This window comes from Podarcis liolepis (assembly GCF_965112155.1).
Source record: "Podarcis liolepis genome assembly, chromosome: 10".
Lineage (NCBI taxonomy): Eukaryota > Metazoa > Chordata > Lepidosauria > Squamata > Lacertidae > Podarcis > Podarcis liolepis.
In genome coordinates this window covers 65,336,754-65,359,028 of record NC_139562.1, presented here as the reverse complement: position 1 = coordinate 65,359,028, position 22,275 = coordinate 65,336,754, and the positions used below count along the sequence as shown (strand labels likewise).

The 22,275-nt window shown below is 45.1% G+C and overlaps 1 protein-coding gene across 4 annotated transcripts in view; it reads right to left on the bottom strand.

Annotated features, from left to right (window-relative positions):
- GRM8 (glutamate metabotropic receptor 8) overlaps positions 1 to 22,275 on the bottom strand; it is a 564,746-nt gene that overhangs the window by 90,692 nt on the left and 451,779 nt on the right. For all 4 annotated transcript variants that reach the window (XM_083463429.1, XM_083463427.1, XM_083463428.1 and 1 more), the window contains exon 8: positions 3,322 to 3,458. In XM_083463429.1, coding sequence (XP_083319555.1) covers positions 3,322 to 3,458 — 137 coding nt within the window. The remainder of the gene's footprint in view (positions 1 to 3,321; positions 3,459 to 22,275) is intronic.

Here is a 22,275-nt window from a genome sequence, read left to right as displayed (position 1 = left end):
TTCCATATTGGTATTGGGTATGTGTCATTCCTTTAAAAAAAAACCCCACACACCTCTAAGTAATCATATCATCAGAAATTGTAGCAATTGATAACTCATACACAAATTGAGAAGAAGGTATGGAGGGAAAAGCAGACAGAGGCATATATTTCAGTAATATCCCATAAACCCGGACATTTTTTAATTAAGAGAGCACCATGTCTGCACATCACATCTAAACAGAGTATAAGCAGAAAAGCAACTATACAACTGGAAATACAGCAGAGCTGATTCAGTAAATCTTTTGGGGGAGGGATGATTACATCCAAATAAACCTGAAAACAGTAATTTAAAATGCATCCATGGGATAGTAGCACTGAATGGTAGCCGTACACAGAACCTAGAATTTATCAGGGGGCGAAATGCCTGGAAACAAAGGATTTGTTCCTGTTAACTACAAAGTTTCCAGACTGGAACTGCATCCCAAAACTGTCCCTCGCTTCTTCTTCCTTTCTTTTTAAAAAAACATATTTTATATTAAAGATTTCTTGCTTCTTTTGTGTTCCTCTTCCTGTTTTCTTTTCAGCAGAGATTTATAGTTTATGGGCGGACTCAAGACCACAGAAAAGCAGAGGAACCGATTCCAGCTTCTGAGCCAAAGACCACAGCTTTGTCTTTGCACCCAAGAAAGAGCTAGATGGCCTTTTGCCAGGGAGCAATAGAAAGAAAAGAGCAGATATGGTAAAGGTGTTTTATCACTGTAGCGGCTGGAAACGGGAAGCTATTATATGCATTACTGTTGGTAGCACACTGATAATTACTGCAAAGTAGTCTCAGAGGAACAATCATTTGTAAATACTTACACTGTTCTTTTTGTTATTGTTTATCATGGGCCTGTTACACTACGAACCAAAGCTATACAATGCCTGTTTGGTCTGTCAGGAAATACATAGTGATAAATGAAACATTTAAAGGTTTGCACCCCTTTATTTGATACTTATATAGTATTTTTTTAAAAAAAAAATGGGGGAGGGGGAAAATAGCCAACTCAAAATCCAGCTTTGGTTTTAGACCATAACTATGGCATTTCACTAAAAATATATATTTGCACGGGTCTGTCTTCTGGGATCAAAGCCCACACTCTCTGTAGCTCCCAGTCCAGCATTTATCAAACGACAACACCTTCCCATTTCATTTGCTCTGTCAAAGGACCCCTGAACACCTGCTGCAGAACTTTTCCATAATGGGGAGGATTTGGGGTGATATTATACCTTAGGGTAGCCAGCACAGTGCCCTTCATATGTTAATGGATTATAAATGCCTTCATCCACAGCCAGCACAACCAATGGTCAGTGATGATGGGAGTTGTGGGTCTACAATATCTGAAGGGTTGTTCTAGAGAAACATTCCATTCAACTCAGCTTCCACCCTTCAGGTATGCGACCTGAGCTGTTAATGTATGAAAACAATTTTGCAAAAATGGGTGACCAGAAATCAGGTCTTATCTTATAGATCTCCACTGGAATCATGTCTTCTCCTGGAGCTTTATTAGCTAGTTGTCTTGCGATTAGCCTCTTAATCTGATTGGGCGTGACGTCTGGTCATTCTGGCAGTTCTAATAACTGAGTACAGTGGTACCTCGCAAGACGAATGCCTCGCAAGACGAATGCCTCGCAAGACGAAAGAGTTTTCCGTTTTTTGAGTCGTTCCGCAAGACGAATTTCCCTATGGGCTTGCTTCTCAAGACGAAACGTCTTGCGAGTTCTTGCGAGTTTGTTTCCTTTTTCTTAAAGCCGCTAAGCCGTTAATAGCCGCTAAGCCGCTAAACCGCTAATAGCCGCTAAGCCGCTAATAGCCATGCTTCGCAAGACGAAAAAACCGCAAGACGAAGAGACTCGCGGAACGGATTAATTTCATCTTGCGAGGCACCACTGTACAGTAAACTTGTGGGGGTGAGTCAGGATAGGGGTCATATATTCCTGTAAAATATGTCACCCAATCCTTTCCTTGGGCAGATGCTTCTAACAAGTAGCCCAGCCCATTTGTACCTTGGGCAACCAGATGCCAAAATCTCCGTGAGTCCTTTTGAAGTGCTGCATCTCCCAATGCTTTCCATTGTTGTTCATAGTATATTTGTTTCTTGCTTTTAGGTAATAATTTATAATTGTATCATAATTGGGCTACCTCAGCTTGTAGAGCAAGATTGTGCTTTGTGCTTATCCTGTTTTAACTTCAATTTTCTAAGTTCCCTAACTAGGCATTTTTTGCTATTCTGACATTCCTTATCAAACCAAGTCTGTCTTTTAAACTTTATGTTTTTTATCACACGAGATAAAAGAATTCTCTGTTACTGGACACTAGGCTACCATTCAACTCTATTCGAGTAGTGGACAGGTTTGTTGGGCTCCACCACTGGCCCATGTGTAAGAGATGTTAACACACCCACTACCAATTTCTGATATTGGTAGGGAAGCTGTCTTTCAGGAAAGCTTGTTTGCCATTACTGCATGCAAAGGTGGACAATGTAATATCCAGCACAACACTGAATAATTTGGACAGTCTTTCTGGTAACCCCATCATTCTCTGGAACACAGTTTCAAAACCACAGTCCTGACTAATCCACCTTGATCAGATGTACCTGAACATTTGATCTTACCTAATTAACCAACACGTATTAATTGAATATTGATACATCATGCAATGGTGGAACAGCATTTAAAGAAACGTTTTATTTATTTTTCTTATTTCTGAATAAATTTTGTTTTAAAAAGAAGACATGAAATAATAAAGCATTAATCAAACGCTCATAAGAATTACGAAAAAGTCAACAATTTTTACAAAAGTGAGGAGTTATCCAGCACCTTGTTTTGTATTCCAGTATAGCATTAAACAGTCCCTGCCCCCAACATGCTCTTGGAGGCAGTAGGTCTCTGAATAATAGTTTTGGGGAATCACAGATAAGGAGAATGCTGCTGCACTCAGGTTCCGCTTATGGGTTTCTCACAGGCATCTAGTTGGCCACTGTGAAACAACATGCTGGACTAGAGGGGCTTTTGCAGAAGAGATCTCTGATATGTTAGTGATGACACTATTGTCCAAAACAACTGGATGTTTATTTTATATTAATCACAAACAGTATGAAGCAACACCTGTGCCTTCTCTTTTGATATCGACCCTTTTAGTATTCTTTAACAGGTATGGCTTTAAGTTTGAGAAACACGTTGTTTGGAAGCTCTGAGAAAACAGCGCAAGGAGCGTTCTGTTTTATTTTGCTCCTCTTAAGTAAGAGTAGCCAAATGAGCTAAACTGTACAATTGAAAATAACAATTTGCAGCGACTTACACTTAGATGAAGCTGGTTTGTCCAGTGTCCAATGATTTTGTATTCTGCGGTTCTGTTGGTTAGCTGATATTGAAAGATATCATAGCGCCCAGGTGCATCTCCATTCTCATTGAAAATAACAGGTGTTCCAGCACTGCCTGTAAGAGATTGTAACACAAGGATTTCAGGTTTCTGTGTTGTTGTTTTTAAATTACGGCACAATGTGCTGAAAATCAATTGTGGTTGGAAAACAAAACTTAGCAGTAATGCGATCACCATGGTAGCTCTACCACACATCCACAACTTTCCTAGTTACAAACACTTTTCTTATGGTTTAAGGAAGAGGTTTCTACAGCGGACATGTCTTGCTGGGGAAAGTAACGCACATGAATTATGACAACTATGACTACACATGGCCAAAGCGGATTTGCATCACTTCCAGCAATACTGAAAAGAGAAAAAGAAAAGGGAAGAAACATGAAAAGCACTCCACTGTTCAAAAAAGAGAAGCAGATTTATCTAGTCACACTACTGGCTAAATCCTTTTGCTCTCTGGCAAATTGGCTTGGAGTTCAAATCAGTAAGGATTCACTGGGCTGCTAGCTGTGTTAAACAATTTCCTATCCAGTAAGGGACAAGGAACACTAAAACTCCATTAATGAGTGACTTGGGGGCGACCCCAAAATCCCCTTCCGCAAAAAAAAACCCCTTTGTTTTTGTTTGTTGAACCAGTCCTCTTCAAACAGACATGTAATTTTACAGACTTATCAGAAAGAATAAGGCAACATCACTCAGCGACGGTAGGGCAAGGTGGGGCAAGAAAGGAACAAGTCCTTGCCTGGTCAGCACAGAGTCCCATTTCTCCTCCAAATATTCCTCTGGTAACAGCTCCCAGAGGCTGGAGGGTTGGGCAAGGCAGGTGGGAAAAGCCCTTGCCTGGTGGCTTGCAGAGTCGCATTCCCCTCACCAGATATGAACCCTGATATGAACAAGTACCACTATCATTTTCTCAAAGTACCATGTCATAATTTCTGTTTGACACAAAGAGGCGTTTGCCTTTCAAGATATCTAGGGGGAGGGAGAGAATTGCTGAAAATTACATTTCCTATAGAACTCCTCTAAATATGCCCCATTATCACTATGGGCCTACACTCCATTAGAGCCGTAATTAGTCAAGGAAATAATGAGGAGGGGGAGAGAATAAAAAAAGAGAATACCATTTACTCTCTCCACAGTCATATTTATTTAACATACATTATTAGAACTATCTCCCTAAGAAAATATTCCTCCTTCACTCCCTGTCACAAGGAAAACGGTCAAATGGAGCAGCTTCGGTAATGAACAGTCGCCCATGAGGCAAATATTTCTGAAAGACTGAAGGAGCTTGAACACACATGAGAGCTCAATTTAGTGCCTATTAGCCAGAAGACATACCTAGAAAGAAACATAATGAACTAAGAATGTTCACATACGGCATAAGAAGCGAAACAGGAAGCGCTTCATCCTTATGAAGACCTTTTTATTCACTTTTTATAACAACTTGTGTTTTTTATAGATCTGGGATTCGCAATTGTACATTTTCTATTTTGCTGTAGATCTGCCAGAAAGAACCATTTTAATGCTGCTTTTATGGCTTTCTGTTGCATTTTCAATGTTATATTTTATTTCTTTAATTTTGGGGAGCCGCCCAGAGAATGCATGTTATTGGGTCGCCACACAAACGCACTATATCAATAAATAAATTCATTTCCATAATGTCCAATTGTGAAGCTGGGGGAAATCACTGGAGAGCGTGTTGGAGATGAATGAGGGAAACTCAGTTCCAAGTTTGTATTTGGCTAGAGAACTCACTGTTCCAGTTTGCACCTAATTCTCAACCACAGTTCAGCCCTGTGTGAGTGAGCTGAAACAAGCTTGAGCAAAGTCCTGAGCTTACATGCTTACTAAGACAGTGGGGAGATAGACTCCTGCAGCATTCGGTTTCACTGTGAATCCTGGCTTGCGTGGCAAGGCCCTGAACCCTCCCCCTTTGTTGGAATAAAGACACTTGGCACCAGTATTTTAGGTTAATGGGCTAAAAAAAGGCCACAACTTTATTGGTTACAGAATGTGAGTGGTATTGGCTTAGGCATTGGAACCAAACCAGTTCTGTTGACCTTAAAGCCCTAAATGGCTTTGGTCCAGTATACCTTCGTCCAGTCTCCACCCCCATCATTCTGCCTGGAAACTGAGGTCCAGCGCCGAGGGTCTTCTGGTGGTCACCTCACTGCAAGAAGCCAAGTTACAGGGAACCAGGCAGAGGGCCTTCACAGTAGTGGCACCCACCCTGTGGAACGCCCTCCCACCAGATGTCAAAGAGAAAAACAACTACCAGACTTTTAGAAGACATCTGAAGGCATCCCTGTTTAGGGAAGCTTTTAATGTTTAATAGGTTATTATATTTTAATATTTTGTTGGAAGCCGCCCATCTGGCTGGGGAGACCCAGCCAGATGGGCGGGGTATAAATAAATTATTATTATTATTATTATTATTATTATTATTATTATTATTATTATTATTATACCAAGTATATCTGACTCCTGCCCACCATGCAGGAAGTCTCAGAAGGGTTAACCACCAGTAGGGGGGAGCCCTGTTGATGCACATCAACTAGGAGCTCCACCAGGGTCAACGATATGGGTTGTGCCATGGCCCTAGGCTTTGGATGGGGCACGCCCCCCGGATTCCTTTAACGGAATACCCTTGAAATAGGAGGGGTAGGTGATGGCCTCTACCTTCCCTCACAGCCAACCGGATACTCCAATGCCTAACCGCCAAACCTTACAAAGTTGTGATGATTTGCTACGAAGTAGGTGAAAAACCAAATGGCTGGTGCCAATTTGCCAAGTGGAAAAAATTCCTACCAGGCCCCTTCAGCAGGTGACCAACTGAGGTCCATAGCAAGGTCAAAGGATTAAGAGCCTAATCTTAGGGAGGGAGGACGGGAGAACTGTGTGAGCAGGAACCAGAGAAAGGGGGCGAGTTCCTGCCTGTAGGCTGCTTAAATGGTGCGCACTACGCGCCCTGGCCAACCGGATTGGTCGGCCTAGGGTGTGACGTGGAGGGGACTCCCTATGATGCGGGGGCTAGCAACACCCCCATGCACGGGGTCGGCTCCCGGCCAGCCCGCAACTCCATTTCCCCAGGGAAGGGAAATGGCTTCGCCGCTCGCGCATGCGCAGATGCTCAAAATGACATCACGTGCATGCGCAGAAGTGGCAAAACATGACCCGCGAACACGCATGCGCAGACGCGCCTTGCATTCCGTTTGCATCCCGAGGTACCACTGTATTGATGTTTTTATACTGTATTTTATGCTGCTTTTACAATTAAGTGTTTTAAATTTGTTGTTAGCTGCCCTGAGCCCGGTTTTTGAACAGGGAAGGGTGGGGCATAAATAATAATAATAAAATATTATTATTGTTAAACTAGCTGCCTAGTTGGTGGGTTGCTGTTGTTCCCTGGGAGGGCAGAGGGCAAGGTAGTGGGAAGGTTAGCACAGTGCAAATGCACTGGCAGGAATGCCAGATTGGCTCCACTGATGTGTTCGCACTACACCTACCTCCCCACTGCTTCCCCTTTCTCCCAGTAGGCAACAACAACCCACCTTCTGGAAAACTCATCATTGGTGGGAAAGTAGGGTAGAAATTTAGCTAATAGAACAATGAGCTTCCAACTCCTGCTTTGAATAGGTATAAAACCACACACTTCATTGGGACGTACATACAGGATCACAGCTTTAGCAAACTAGAAATTGCACATGTTTTTGAGAATTACTCGGCTCCGAGAAATTTGATATAGGCAGTGGCTGACAGCAACAGACACATATTGATTTATCTGCAAAGGTGCCTAACATTAGTGCATTGGTCAGCATTCTGTAGATGTAGGTAACCTTTTTTTTAGAGAGAGAGAGAGACAGAGAAAAACATGTCAGACTCTATCAGCAGTCTATCAGCACAGTCCGACGCTGCATTTTAATTAATATACTGCTGTTTTGCTTTGGATGCTGGATGAAAGTGTGTCGAGGTGTAACACACTGCACATCCAAAGTCTCCTACAGCAACGGCATCCCAGAGCTTCCCAAAGTCTTTCTGTACATTTCAACGGCAGCAACTGTATAGCAAATTGGGATGCTGAAAATGCTGGAATCCCAAGAAATGGGACGGTAGCAGCTGGCAGGATGAGGTGGCTTGGCTTGCAGGACTTCCCCATGTAGAGGTCGTTGCTGTTAACCAAGCAGGGAGGCAATGCAAAGCTCAGCACAGTGTGGAAGCAGCAGTGGAAGCATCAGATTGGCTCTATCACTGCACCAACCTACCTGCCACTGCACCCCTCTCTGTCTTGTTTATTGGCAGCAGCTTCCACATGCCAGGAGCTCGTCCTACTCTCAAGTAGGACCCTGGCAGAGACACATGCCTGACTGGCATGCTCCCTCCCTCCTGGTCTTTCATTCGGGAGCTTCAAAAGCTTTCTTCTGTCCAAGCATCACAGCGACCGATGCCAACAGACATTGGCATACTTAGGGATCCACAGAGTCTTCGCAGCTTGCATAACAGACCTCAGCAACTCAGCATTTTGGCTAATCTACTTTATTTACATATAAACACACACAGAGCACTGCAACATGGCTCCCTCTCTAGCATCAGACAGCAAAGAGGAAAAGGACAAAGGACAATAGTTCCACTTCACGGAACACAGTAACACAAACATCCTCTCTCCATCACTTCCCACTCTGTGGAGTCAAAACATACACCGTCATGTGATAGACAACAATCCCATGACTGCAATCACGGAGCAGGAATTCTAACACCACATTGGGAAGTCAGGGAAGGCATGCGACACCACCACACCAGCTACTACTGGACCAGAGAAGGTAAAAAAGGTAAAGGACCCCTGGATGGTTAAGTCCAGTCAAAGGCAACTATGGGGTTGCGGCGCTCATCTCACTTTCAGGCAAAGGGAGCCAGCCTTTGTCCACAGACAGCTTTCTGGGTCGTATGGCCAGTATGACTAAATCGCTTCTGGCTCAATGGAATACCGTGACAGAAATCATGAGAAGGTAAATGCTATTCACCTTGCCACCTCAGTGGTACCTATTTATCTACTTGCACTGGGGTGCTTTTGAACTGCAAAGTTGGCAGGAGCTGGAACAGAGCAGTGGGAGCTCACCCCCGTTGCCAGGATTCGAACAGCCAACCTTCTGATCAGTAAGCCCAAGAGGCTCAGTGGGTTAGACCGCAGCACCACCCGTGTCCCATGTTGGACCAGAGAGACATGCCCATAACAGGGTACATTTGCCCTCCCCCCACTAAATCTTCCACTGCCCAAGAGACAAGTCAGGCAAAGGCCTGTATTTCAAAGGGGAGAACAAATGCTTTGCATGAAAAAATCTTGCAGTTCAGTCCTTGACATGTCTTGGAAGAATTGAGAAAGGGTCTCCTGCCTAAAGCTCTCGAAAGCAGCTGCCTGTCAGTGTAGATGATACTGGCTTAGATGGGGCAATGGCATGGGGCAGTTTCCTGCATTCTCTGTCAGAGGAATCAGTTGTAATGAGAAAGCATGCGCAAGCTGGTTCTCTCTTGCATATGTATGGCTACTCCTTGATTCCTGGTGAAGGGTACGAGCAAGTAATCAATGTGAAACAACTCATACAAAGTATTAAACACAGATCAGAAATACAATTCTTTAATAGCAGTGTTCAATGGCAGTGTAACCCCTCCCCCCACCACTTGCAAGACATCTTCTATGAAGGAGAAATTAAATATAGACTTCTGGACAATCCACTAAACAATTGTTTCATTATCGTCAATTTGTCAATAAATTTAGATCAACTGAAACAAGACTCATCAAACATTTTCAAAATATCACCCGTAGTGGTGTGGTGTGTAAATGCCAACTTGTGTAATGCTTAGTATCGTCAACAAAAAGGAGCACAGTTTTTGTGGCATGCTGCAACGGCACACCAACAGGACACAAAAACACTGCTTTAACTAGCATCTTTGTGAGGCAAAGCAGGTCTCCTACATTATGCTGACCGAATCGTATTCTCACTAGGAGAGGATTCTGGACAAAACTGCTGACAGTGTACAGCAATCCCTTGAGATGGTCCATTTCTCCTGAGTCACTCTCAGCTCTGTCATCCCTTATTTGTACTAAGTTTGGAAACTAGCTTTGTGATGTCCTAATGGGGGAGGTGATGCCTTTGTCCATTGCATTGTGTCATGTCATGATGTGCTTTGAAAATTCAGGGCTGTTCGTGTCTGTCATTGAGTTCATCTTACTGATAAGAAGAAGAGGAGTTTGGATTTGATATCCCGCTTTATCACTACCCTAGGGAGTCTCAAAGCAGCTAACATTCTCCTTTCCCTTCCTCCCCCACAACAAACACCCTGTGAGGTGAGTGGGGCTGAGAGACTTCAGAGAAGTGTGACTAGCCCAAAGTCACCCAGCAGCTGCATGTGGAGGAGCGGAGACGCGAACCCCGTTCCCTAGATTACGAGACTACCGCTCTTAACCACTACACCACACTGGCTCTCAATTATCACACTGATAAAATAAACTCCAAGTAATGGGGCCTCCAAATATTTTTAATTCTAATATTCATAATCCACGCCATCAAAAAGCCAGATGCCTAGATTTAATTCAGAGAAAAGCAACTCTGTTAGACAGGGTAACTCCTTCAAAAGCAGACAAGAATGATTTTGGACCAGCATGTGATCCTTGAACGCTGCGCAGATCAAAATAAAAATTGCTTCAAATATGAAGCCATATTGAGAGTCTGCTGTGGTTTATAGCCTCATCTGTCATTATCATTAATTTCTATAATCAGTTTGAGTGCCAAGGATGCCCCCCCAAACCTGGATTGCTTTCCTTTTTAATTAGCTGTTAAACGCAGCCACAAAATTGTCTGATGTAGATAAATTAAATTACAGTGGTAGATGAAACAGAAAAAAGAAGAGCGCTGATATGAATGTACAGTACTCAGGTGCCCCAAAGACAATCTTTAAAATAAAAAAAAAGGATGGTTGCTAACCTGCTTACCTCTATTGTTCATTTAACAGAGACTGGTATAATAGGTTTAAATGGAAAGAGAAACTTATAAAATTTAGAGCTCACTTTAAAGACAGAATGCCAAAGAAAGAATGATAACTGAGTGGAACTAAAGCATTCTAATTAGAGACTGTTACACTGGCAGATAAAAGTGCGCTGCATCCAGTTTTGTGATAAACGACACTATTATCAATGCAAACCCACAAACAGAAGAATGCTTTTCAATACGGGATTGAAAATAGAAAATGATTGTCCTCCAACAGCTATTAGAATCTGCATAGACAAAGACAGGATCTATTATCAGAACAGTGTAAAAGAGATGCTCATTTTGACTTGGTGGCTCTAAAAGATTCTTCTAGCATAGAATTCCAACCCGCTCTCAAATGAGTGTGCCAGACATTGCAGAAATGTACCTGCTTGGGATCTTATTGCACAAAAATCAATAAAGCTTGGCTTTAAATAATTTCCACTTCTTTTTCATTTCATTTCTTTAACAATATCTATATACTGCTTCACTGTAAATGAAACCTCTAAGCGGTTTACAGATTTAGGATTAAGATGTAAAGTAGATGATCTATGAAACTGAAGATCTTTCTTCTGACAATAACCAGTGCTGGATTACAGACAGGGACTTTGAAAGCATACATAATATAGAAAGGGGATTTAGTGTACTTTTTTGCCACCTGTACAACAATATTGTGCCAGATAAATGACAAATCAGAGAAGAGGTCTTAGATAACATCCCACCCTCACAGTTAGTCCTGATGGAGAGAAAAACCAAATCCTGCTGTCCAAAGGGTCTTCGTCAAAGCGTGTTCTCCCTAGCAGAGAGCACGTGTTGCGGTTGGGAACAGGCCACCCTCCAGTGACTAGGCAAATTTAGTTGAATCCCGACCATTTAAATGGTTAAACTGGGTTGCTGGGGTGTTTTGATTGTTGCCAATTCGGAGGAGGGTCAGAGTCTATATATACAGGGGCCAGACGTTGGCACGGCCTCTTGGCCGTTTTGCATCGGATCACATGGAGCACTGGGACAATCTTCTCATTGTCTGGTTACATTTCTTTATTTCTTTATTTCCCCTTTCTTTTAATCCTCTCTAGTCCCTTAAATAATTTAATTCCCCCCTTTTTCCTGTTCAATTTCCCACCCCACCCCTTACCCTGCCCTGTAGGAAGATTCTCCCTATATCTGTGGCTTGCCTTTCCCAATAGTGAGAGAGCCCCCGTTAGGGGCTTTCTTTCGCAAAAAGGTTTCCCCCATTTCTCTTGTTGAAATTGTGGGGCTAGTCAGGGCTGTTCCCAGCTTAGCTGGTATCACTTTCGTTTATAGTATCCCCGAAGGTTGGCTTTATGGCTCCCTGTGCCTCCAAGGACTATGAGCACTCTGTATATGCTCTTGAACTATGCTGTTTCTGAACAAGTTTATTTTCTTTAAGTTTGTTTTGCCCTGATAGAGGCGACTGCCATTTTGAGATGAGCCATTGTGGCTTAGTGGCTAAAGTGCAGGACTAGGACCTGGGAGTTCATATCCCCCTCTTAGCCATTGTTATAACAAAACAAAACAAACTGCTCCTTATGGGCTATTCTGTTGCTGGGCAGTTCGGCCCATTTGTGATAAAAGAACTTTGGGTTTCTTGAAGGGGTGCTTCCCTCTAAAAGGGCAAGCAGGGGTACCTGGACAAGCTGTGGGCTACCTCAACTCTGCTATTTCACTGGAAACATTTATGCCTGGCCTAGCAGGTGATCCTAGGGCTTTGCCCTAGAATTCGATGGCCTGGAAGCGTTTCCGGCCTGAATAGTGTCCCCATGTGGTCCATGAAGCATTGGTTTCACTGGGTCAGCGCATAGTGCCGGTAATGCCTAGGTTGCAGGATTGGTCCCTGTATGGGACAGCTGCATGCTCCCCCATTGCTCTACCTGGACACTTAAGTCCTTTTGGTGGTTACCTCACTGCGAGTGATGTAATGGGCGCCATGTTTGCAATATGCAACTGGGGGAAAGCACCTTTGCGTGCCCGCATTGCAGTTTGCTCTGTGCGTTGCAGAGCACGGCGCTGCACGGGCTGCAATTGCATTGCATTGCTAGGAGATTTGCAGTTGCATTGCACGGAGGGTGTGTAGTTGCATTGCACGGAGTGTGTTGTTGCATTGCACGGAGTGTGTAGTTGCATTGCACGGAGGGTGTAGTTGCATTGCACGGAGTTTGTTGTTGCATTGAACAGAGGGTGTGCAGTGCACGGAGTGTGTAGTTGCATTGCATGGAGTGTCGTTGCATTGCATGGAGTGCGTGTGCATTGCAGGGAGTGTGTAGTTGCATTGCATGGAGTGCGTGTGCATTGCAGGGAGTGTGTAGTTGCATTGCATGGAGTGCGTGTGCATTGCATGGAGGGTGTAGTTGTATTGCACAGAGTGTTTTTTGTTTTGCTTTGGTTTTTTTGCATTGCACGGAGTGTGTGTGCATTGCACGGAGTATGTAGTTGCATTGAACAGAGGGTGCAGTGCACGGAGTGTGTAGTTGCATGGCTTGAAAGGTGTGTGCATTGCAGAGAGTGTGTTTTGCATTGCACGGAGTGTGTAGTTGCATTGCACAGAGGTTTTGTGTGTGCATTGCACGGAGTGTGTAGTTGCATTGCACAGAGCGTGCTTTTTGCATTGCACGGAGTGTGTAGTTGCATTGCATGGAGAGTGTGTGCACTGCACGGAGTGTGTGTTGTTGTTTTTTTTTGCATTGCACAGAGTGTGTGTCTGAAAAGGAAGCTGGCTTGGCGGCAGCTTGGTTGGGACTTCTTTAGGGGTTCTGGCCAGCGTCGGCCCTGTAAATTTACATATCATGATGGCTGCACAAGATGCCCCCTGCCCAAGCGGGGGCTGGAAGCTGGCAAGCAATAGCTCAATACCTTTTGCCCATATTCCCATTTTATTTAGGGATCCAGTTGGATATCGTTGCTAAAACATACCACTTGGCTATGGAGAAGCTGTCTGCCTTGAAGGAAGTTATTTTGTAATACTTCCTCTGTAGCAAGTGATGCTTCACCAGATCCGATCTTGCTGGGTCACTTAACTAATCTTCCCACTAGGCCAGGCTGCCTAGATTTCACCCCTCCCATATTCTAGAATCTCCTGAGGAGTCTGCTGATTCTCCAGAGAGGAGGAGGCGTGTTCTGGTCTCTACTTATTCTGCTCCAGCACCAAGTCAGTCAGTCAGTCAGTGTCGGAGAGGGAGAGAGACTGAGTGTTAGAGATCATGTGTAGAGATAAGGTTGCTGCTAAGGGCAGCTGCAGATACTCAGTGCAGTGCAGCATTTATTTATGCTTAGACCTATTAAGCTCTGTATATAGTTTGTATAGTTGTAGATAGAATAAAGAAGATATTCTACAGAGCTGCTCTCTGAGTTGTTTATATACTCAGACTCTGCTGTACTCTGCTGTGCGACGACTGTCTTTTTGTTGGAGTGAATCCGGTGCTCACAACTCTAAGCTGTGAGTCCACAGCACTTTGACCTGTCCCTGTGCAGAAGGTGGTCTCTGGAAGTGCTACCCAGCTCGCCTAGCCCAGTTGGGGCTGAAGTGGATGAGTCCAGTTGGTGGCACTGGCTCAAGGGCGATGCTGACAGAGGTCCCCTTACCTTTGTGTATGCCTACCAAATGTGGTGAAGGCAGATATCAGGCGATGGTAGCAATTCCTGAATGTATGCAATAGTAGTTCGCCATGGCAGGATACCTTGAACCCGCTCAGGGATTTTCAGGTTCATGCTGGTGCTGCTGGATCTTTGCCCTTTGGTTTTTATTTCAAGGGCTGCTGGTGTGCAAAGCTATGGCCTCAAGCCTGGTGTGGTGAGGCAATCATGTGACATAACTTTTCTTGAGTTTTCCCCATTGTAGTAGCAGTTCACATGTGGCCCGAGGAGTTCAGTGACCATCGGATCTGCTTTTGGTCTGATAACCAGGTGGTGGTGAGCGTCTTGGCAAAACAGTCCTCATGCTGTAGCACAGTCTCTGCCCCTCCGCTCATGCTTTCGAGCTGCGCCACTTAAGGTTTAATATTGTGCTTTCTACTCTCCAAATTACGCTGACACTATCCGATTTTCAGATGAAGCGCTTCAGATCCTGGGCTCCAGACTCAGCTATTGCCAGACTTTTCCAGTCTTGTGGCATTTTGACAACAATTAGTAATTTCAGAGAGCGGCAGCTTCCATTTCCCCTTCTGCTTTTACCTCTTATGGGAAGGCCTGGATGGATTTCTTAGCCTTAAGCTGGCAGTTCTTGGCCATTCGGAAGAATTTGCCCCCATCCTCTGAGCAGATCCTGCAGTATTTGGTCCACCTGCTGCAGATTGGGCATGCGGTTATAACTATCCGAATTCAGTCCGGTGCAATGTCTGTTTCATTGAAGCTTTATTTTTTCAGAGACCCTTGTATAAAGTTTGCAGTGCGCAGGGCCTTGGAAGGTTGGAATAGGCTCCAACCTCATAGGACAGTGGGCAGGAAGTCGGTCAATTTTTACCTATGCAGTATCTGCAACAAGTTAAAACTTGTCTGCGGGTTAAAGATCAAGGTGAGACTCCTTTCAGTAGTCCATTGCATTTTCGCACTGAGGGTTGGGGAAATGGTTGTTGGAGCCAGCACGGGGCCGAGATTCTGGAGGCTTATTGCTTCAGGACTTTTCCTTATCCTTTGGAGCTTGTCATTAGAGCTGGTAACTCTAAAACAGACTTAGTGGGCAGGAGTGCCACAATCAGGCTTCCCGCCACAGGTGAGGAGGGCCCTTGCCCGGTTATGGATAACAGAATATTTGGCTTTTTATTCCCTGGGGGCTGGCCCGCTCCTAGTGCATGAAAACGGGTCCCGTTAGCCCAGCATCAATGTGCTTACGTCGTGCACCAGTTATTAGAGCCTGCGGCTTGCTTACCGCTGAACACTCCTCATTCCTTACGATTAGGTGCTGCTGCAAAGGCTGCACACTGGGGGCCTGTCAGTAGACAGGATTGTGAATACGGGTCATTGGAAGTCTGACGCTGACAAGGATTATATCAGGAAGTGTCACAGTGATGTCTGTGCTGATACTTGTCTGTTGTTTCCTTTTTTCATAGGAGCAGCTGTGCACATTTGGGCCACAGCATTGTACACTAGGCTGGCAAGCATGTTGACGAGTTTGGACTGGGGCGCCATCTCAGTCTTCCTGCCCATGTGAACATATACTTGATGTCCAGATGGGGAATGCTTTGGGAGGAGATCCTTCCTTTGGTGCGGTCGAGTGTGACCTGTGCAGGTCCTCCCGCAGTGCTGGTGGTACAGCTGGGCGAGAATGTTTGCTGTCCTCCTCCAGCATAAGTTTGCATTCCTGCATGCAAGAGGGCTTGGATTGAGTTGATGGCAGCTCTCCCTGGACTCAAAATAATTTAAGGCATTGGTTCAAGGTGGTCTGGAGGGGGGGTTGGAGCACCTGTCCCCTCCAATGCGCAAAGATGTTCCATTAAGGGAATCCAAGGATTTGCCATGCTTTTGTCGACCCCTTTTGAGGGGTAGGGCCATGCAAGAGTCCCTGGGAGCATTTGGGGTGAGCTTGAGTCTGATCCTGGTTCATTCCTCCCCCATGCTGTTTATTGGAACTGACGATATGGTGGGGCCCAGTCGTCAGTGCTGCCCTGCTGAGGTCAGGTGCAGCTAGTCTGGAACCAATGCCTAGACAAACTACCACCGAGCAGGCCAGAAAGCATGTTAATAAGGCGGTGGATAATAGAATAAAATAAATAAAGTAAATAAAATAACAAATAAAATAAAATAGGTCCTTGCTTTAGGTGGTTCTGTGATATTGCACCCTCCTAATTTTCTTCAAGGCTATTGCCCTCTTTAGGGCAGATGGGGTGCATCTTTCCCCTATGGGGAACGACACCTGGCGGGATGCGATTGCCTTGGGATTCATTGCTCCCCCACAATGTTTGCTGGTACTGACGATATGGTGGGGCCCAGTCGTCAGTGCTGCCCTGCTGAGGTCAGGTGCAGCTAGTCGGGAACCAATGCCTAGACAAACGTACCACCAAGAAGGCCGGAAAGCATGTTAATAAGGCAGTGGAAATAAAATACAGGTCGTTGGAAATCGAATGCATTCAAAGATTATGTTCGTTAACATTATTGGTGTCTTACAATTTTTGCTTGTTTCATCTTATTTATCAGGTTTAGCGGTGACCCGTGTTTGGATTGTGGGGCACAGTATCGTCCATTGGGCTGGCGTCGCAGCACGGCAATCTGGATTGGGTCCAGATTTCGGCTTTCCTCCACATATTCGCTTGTCTTGGCTGTCCAGACGTGGGATGTGCTGGTCGGAGTTCCTGCCAAGTATCCGGAGGCAGTTGCTCTTGGAGGGGCCGCCAGCTGCTATTGTGGTGCAGCTTGGTGAGAACGACCTGGTGCCCATGGACTGTTTGTCACTACGTGCTGCAATTTTGGGTGACCTGGAGACGCTGCGTGCAATGGTGCCGACAGCGAAAAAATTTTGGTCAAAGCTTTTGCAACGCTGCGTTTGGAAGGGCAGTCGTTGCCCGGCTGCCACTGAAAGGGCCCGAAAACGCATCAATTCTGCTGTGGTCAAAAAAGTTTTGGAGCTGGTGGCGATGCAATTTCCCACCCCGAGATTCTTTTTGAGAGGCCATCCTTTTTCCAAGCTGATGGCATGCACCTTTCCGCTTCAGGGAATGAGGCTTGGATTGGTGCGGTGGTGACCAAGCTGAGGTCTTGGTTGGGGCTGTGAGTGGTTTGGCGGTGAGCTGAGGGCTCCATGGCGGTTAGGCACTGGTTAAATTGGTGCTTGGAGGGGTAAGTGCCTACCCCTCCAAATGATGCGAATGGGAATTCCGTTAAAGGAAATCCAGGGGCTTGCCATTCTTTCGTCCTTGTCCCCGGAGTCGGACTTGGGCCGTGCAAGCCCCACAGGAACATGAGGGTGAGAAGTAATGGTCTGGTGCCCAGCTTTATTTCTCACCCAATACTTGTTTCCCACGCTGGCTTCCGCTGGTATCCGGAAGGCCAGCCCTGTCCCTGAGGGCAAGGACAGATAGTCGGAACCAGTGCCTAAGCAACCACTCACATTTTTGTATTTGAATAAAGTTGTGGCCAAAATTATGCCAAAAACCTTAAACAAAAATTGATGTGTGAAGTGTGAATTATTGGGGGGCTACTGTGACTCAACACGCAAAGCGTGTTCTCCCTAGCAGAGAGCACGTGTTGCGGTTGGGAACAGGCCACCCTCCAGTGACTAGGCAAATTTAGTTGAATCCCGACCATTTAAATGGTTAAACTGGGTTGCTGGGGTGTTTTGATTGTTGCCAATTCGGAGGAGGGTCAGAGTCTATATATACAGGGGCCAGACGTTGGCACGGCCTCTTGGCCGTTTTGCATCGGATCACCCGCCCTCCCTCCCTTTAATAGGGGGGTTTTTTATTTAAGCTGATCGCTTGACCTTGCTATGCCTGTCATGGTGTCGTTCGCCTTGGTGCGGGGGCACGGTAGGAATTTTGCCATCTGGCTGATTGGCTGGTGCCATTTGGTTTTTGCCTACTGCGTAGCAAATCGTCACAACTTGTAAGGTTGGCGGTTAGGCACTGGTTAAATTGGTGCTTGGAGGGGTAAGTGCCTACCCCTCCAAATGATGCGAATGGGAATTCCGTTAAAGGAAATCCAGGGGCTTGCCATTCTTTCGTCCTTGTCCCCGGAGTCGGACTTGGGCCGTGCAAGCCCCACAGGAACATGAGGGTGAGAAGTAATGGTCTGGTGCCCAGCTTTATTTCTCACCCAATACTTGTTTCCCACGCTGGCTTCCGCTGGTATCCGGAAGGCCAGCCCTGTCCCTGAGGGCAAGGACAGATAGTCGGAACCAGTGCCTAAGCAACCACTCACATTTTTGTATTTGAATAAAGTTGTGGCCAAAATTATGCCAAAAACCTTAAACAAAAATTGATGTGTGAAGTGTGAATTATTGGGGGGCTACTGTGACTCAACACGCAATGGTTTGTTGTTTGCTACAACCACGGTTGCCCTGCATACCATTTTTGGGAGTTCCAGCATCTTGTGCAGTACAATCGCATAAATCTTTACTTTAGGGATTAACTGATCAGTCTATTTTTGTCCCAGGTCCACTTGGCATCTGCTTTTATTCTAAGTCCATTCTGTCCTATTTCTGCACACATATACTTTTTCTAGAGTACACAATTAAGTTCTGTGTGTGCATTTCAAAACGTGTTTTACCCAAAATCCATCAATGCACCTTGATGAAGTTTTGAGCTGGAAAATGTTATCATAGAATTTGGAAACGTGTGAAATCCAAAGAATAATTAATTGCATCCAATCTTTAAAGGTAAAGGTACCCCTGACCGTTAGGTCCAGTCGCAGATGACTCTGGGGTTGCCTGCTCATCTCGCTCTATAGGCTGAGGGAGCCAGCTTTTGTCCGCAGACAGCGAAACCAGAGCAGCGCATGGAAATGCCGTTTACCTTCCCGCCGGAGCAGTACCTATTTATCTACTTGCACTTGGATGTGTTTTCAAACTGCTAGGTTGGCAGGAGCTGGGACTGAACAATGAGAGCTCACCCCATCGCAGGGATTTGAACCGCCGACCTTCCAATCAGCAATCCCTAGGCTCTGTGTTTTAGGCCATAGCGCCACCCGCGTCCCTATTCAATCTTTACATTAGCCCAAATTAGACCAACACAAAATGCTCCTCCATCCACGCTCAGACACAAGCCACACTGATTTCAATGTGCTTGACTCCGACGCAACTGAGCACGCGGTTGCAGTCTAAATGCTCTTATTTAAATCAATGAAAGCATTGTTCTTTATTGATTTAAATAGGGAGATAACCGGGCTTTGCATTAGAGAAAACAGCAGATAAGAGATGAACAGGAACCTTGCAGCTGGATAACTTCTGAAAGAGCAAGACAAGAGGAAAGGCAAAAGATTATGGTGAGGCATGGGAGCCCCAACAATCACCCGGGATTGATGGCCAATGCGTCAGGAGGTAACTCAAAATCCTGCACTGCCATGACTGGAAATCCACTTGCAAAATATGGTGCCAAGGCAAAGCCAAGAAGATGATTGTACCACCTTGCAACCCTTAAACCCTCACTAGCTGCTTCTATGTCATACTTTGATAAATCTCTGCCCCGTGTGAAATGTACATTGAGTTTGTTCATTACTATGTTATGTATTTTTGTGTTTTTATGTTGTAAACACCCTCTGGTCCCCTGATGAAGGGTGGTATAGAAATTTAATAGATAAAAGTAAGTAAACAAAATAGAAATAATTTCAGGGTATTTATTTAATCGCTTGCATTACAGAAAGGCAAGTTGTGAAAGTATTAATAATCAGTTTTTCTCTTTCTACAATTATTTATTAAAGCTTAAGATTGGCTTATATTTTTTATTCTTATTTTTTTAAAAATCCTGTTTAGGTTCATGATTAGTCTATCACGGGCTTCCTCAAACTCGGCCCTCCCGATGTTTTTGGCCTACAACTCTAGCTGATCCCTAGCTAGCAGGACCAGTGGTCAGGGATGATGGGAATTGTAGTCTCAAAAGATCTGGAGGGCCACATTTGAGGAAGCCTGGTCAATCATTACCTTCAAGGAATCACATTTACTCATCCCTACCTGCTTTGCTTCATCATCATCATCAATTTATTATTTATACCCCCACACATCTGGTTTGGTTTCCCCAACCACTCTGGGTGGCTCCCAACAGAATATTAAAAATACGATAAAACATCAAACATTAAAAACTTCCCTCAACAGGGCTGCCTTCAGATGTCCTCTAAAAGTCTGATAGTTGTTTATTTCCTTGACATCTGATGGGAGGGCGTTCCACAGGGCGGGCGCCACTACCGAGAAGGCCCTCTGCCTGGTTCCCTGTAACCTTACTTCTCACAGGGAGGGAACCGTCAGAAGGCCTTCGGCACTGGACCTCAGTATCCGGGCAGAACAATGGGGGGTGGAGACACTGCTTCAGGTACATCCTTCAGTTACACTTCAGTTGTTGTAGCATTTCCATAGCAAAGCCATGCAAAGCATGCAATCTGATCTTACAAAGGGCTGCTCAAAAATGCATTCCACTGCATTCAGTGTGGCTTACATTTGACTGTATCCCTAGTATCATTGCAGTATCCCTCGCACCCTTTCTGCATAATAAATTGTATTCATTCTCAACCATCAGATAGGAAACACAGAGACTGTAGAGAAATCTCATCCATAAGCAGCAAAACCATTAAAGTTGAGATGTTGGGGTTAGCAGACTATTTACAGATTGGAAATGGAGGGATAAGAAATCATTACTATTCTTTACTGTCTTAATCCTTGGTAATTAGAGCAACTATCAATGGATTATTGTTCAGTGTAACAAGAAAACTATTTGCTGTGCTTGTTGCAGGGATATTAATACCCAAAGTCATATGCAAACTATCAATAAAGCATTTAAAAAGACATCTTAATTTGCCATGCCATGCCTTCAAAGAACTTATTAGGCCACAGGTTTAAGCTTATCAATGGAAAACATTATCCTGTCTCTGATCCAAAACGAGAGATGATGCCTTGTGGCCTTTTCTGGAATTAAGCCTTTTGAAATAATTCCGGTGAAGTTAATCCCTTTGGGGATGGAATATTGAAATTAGCGCAAGATTATAAAGCAGCCACCTTGTTTTTTATTTTATTTATTTCAGTATTAAAAGCTTCTGCCTTCCAAGGTGGCTCACAACAAATAAAACCATAATGTAAAATAACACTTCTAAAAAATACAGGCGTAAGGGAGGCAGTAACTGAAAACAGTGCCAGCATAATAAAACAAAACAAATACAGTGGTACTCGGGTTAAGAACTTAATACGTTCTGGAGGTCTGTTCTTAACCTGAAACTGTTCTTAACCTGAAGCACCACTTTAGCTACTGGGGCCTCCTGCTGCTGCTGCGCCGCCAGAGCATGATTTCTGTTCTCATCCTGAAGCAAAGTTCTTAACCTGAGGTAATATTTCTGGGTTAGCAGAGTCCGTAACCTGAAGTGTATGTAACGTGTGGTACCACTGTACCATAAAAAGCTGACCAGATTTTTTTTATTTATTTAAAAAATATATATTTCAGAGTTTTCTAAAAACCAACAGAGAATTCTTCCTTAAGACTGAAACATGTAACTCAGGGTCAAACGATATGTTGCATACAAGAATGTACTTAATTCCCCTGGGCTACTGCTTCTAGGAAAAGGAGTTTCCAGGAGGCAAAATGGCCCTCCCCTCTCCAAAGATCTGCTCCTGTGCCCTCCCTGCCCCTGTTGCACCCTCACCTCAGGATGGGGCATGTGAGGGCCCACAAGCACTGCCCCAAAGGAAAGCACTTGCACAACATCGCCATTGGGAGAGGGTATGAGGCTCAGCAAGAGGCAGTGGCGTAGCGTGGGTTGTCAGCACCCGGGGCAAGACAAGTAATTTGCACCCCCTAACCCGTGGATTTGCGCCCCCTAACCCTAACCCCCAGATGTTGCGCCCGGTGCGGCCGGCCCCCCCTGCACCCCCCACGCTACGCCACTGGCAAGAGGAGGATCTGCGGCTTTTCTGGAGCCTGTTCTCCTGAGGCAACTGCCTCACTTCACCTCATGGGTGGGCCAGCCCTGTGTTAAACCTTGGTTTAGTGCTAAGTATATGAGCTGCAGCAAGATCAAACAATGCCTTGGGGTCCATATATCTCCCTTCCCTCCTCCTCTACGTCTCCACGCCCATCGTTCAGCCCGGACACCGAGGCTCAGCTCCAAGGGCCTTCTGGCGGTTCCCTCACAGCGAGAAGTGAGGTTACAGGGAACCAGGTAGAGGGCCTTCTCGGTAGTGGCGCCCGCCCTGTGGAACGCCCTCCCATCAGATGTC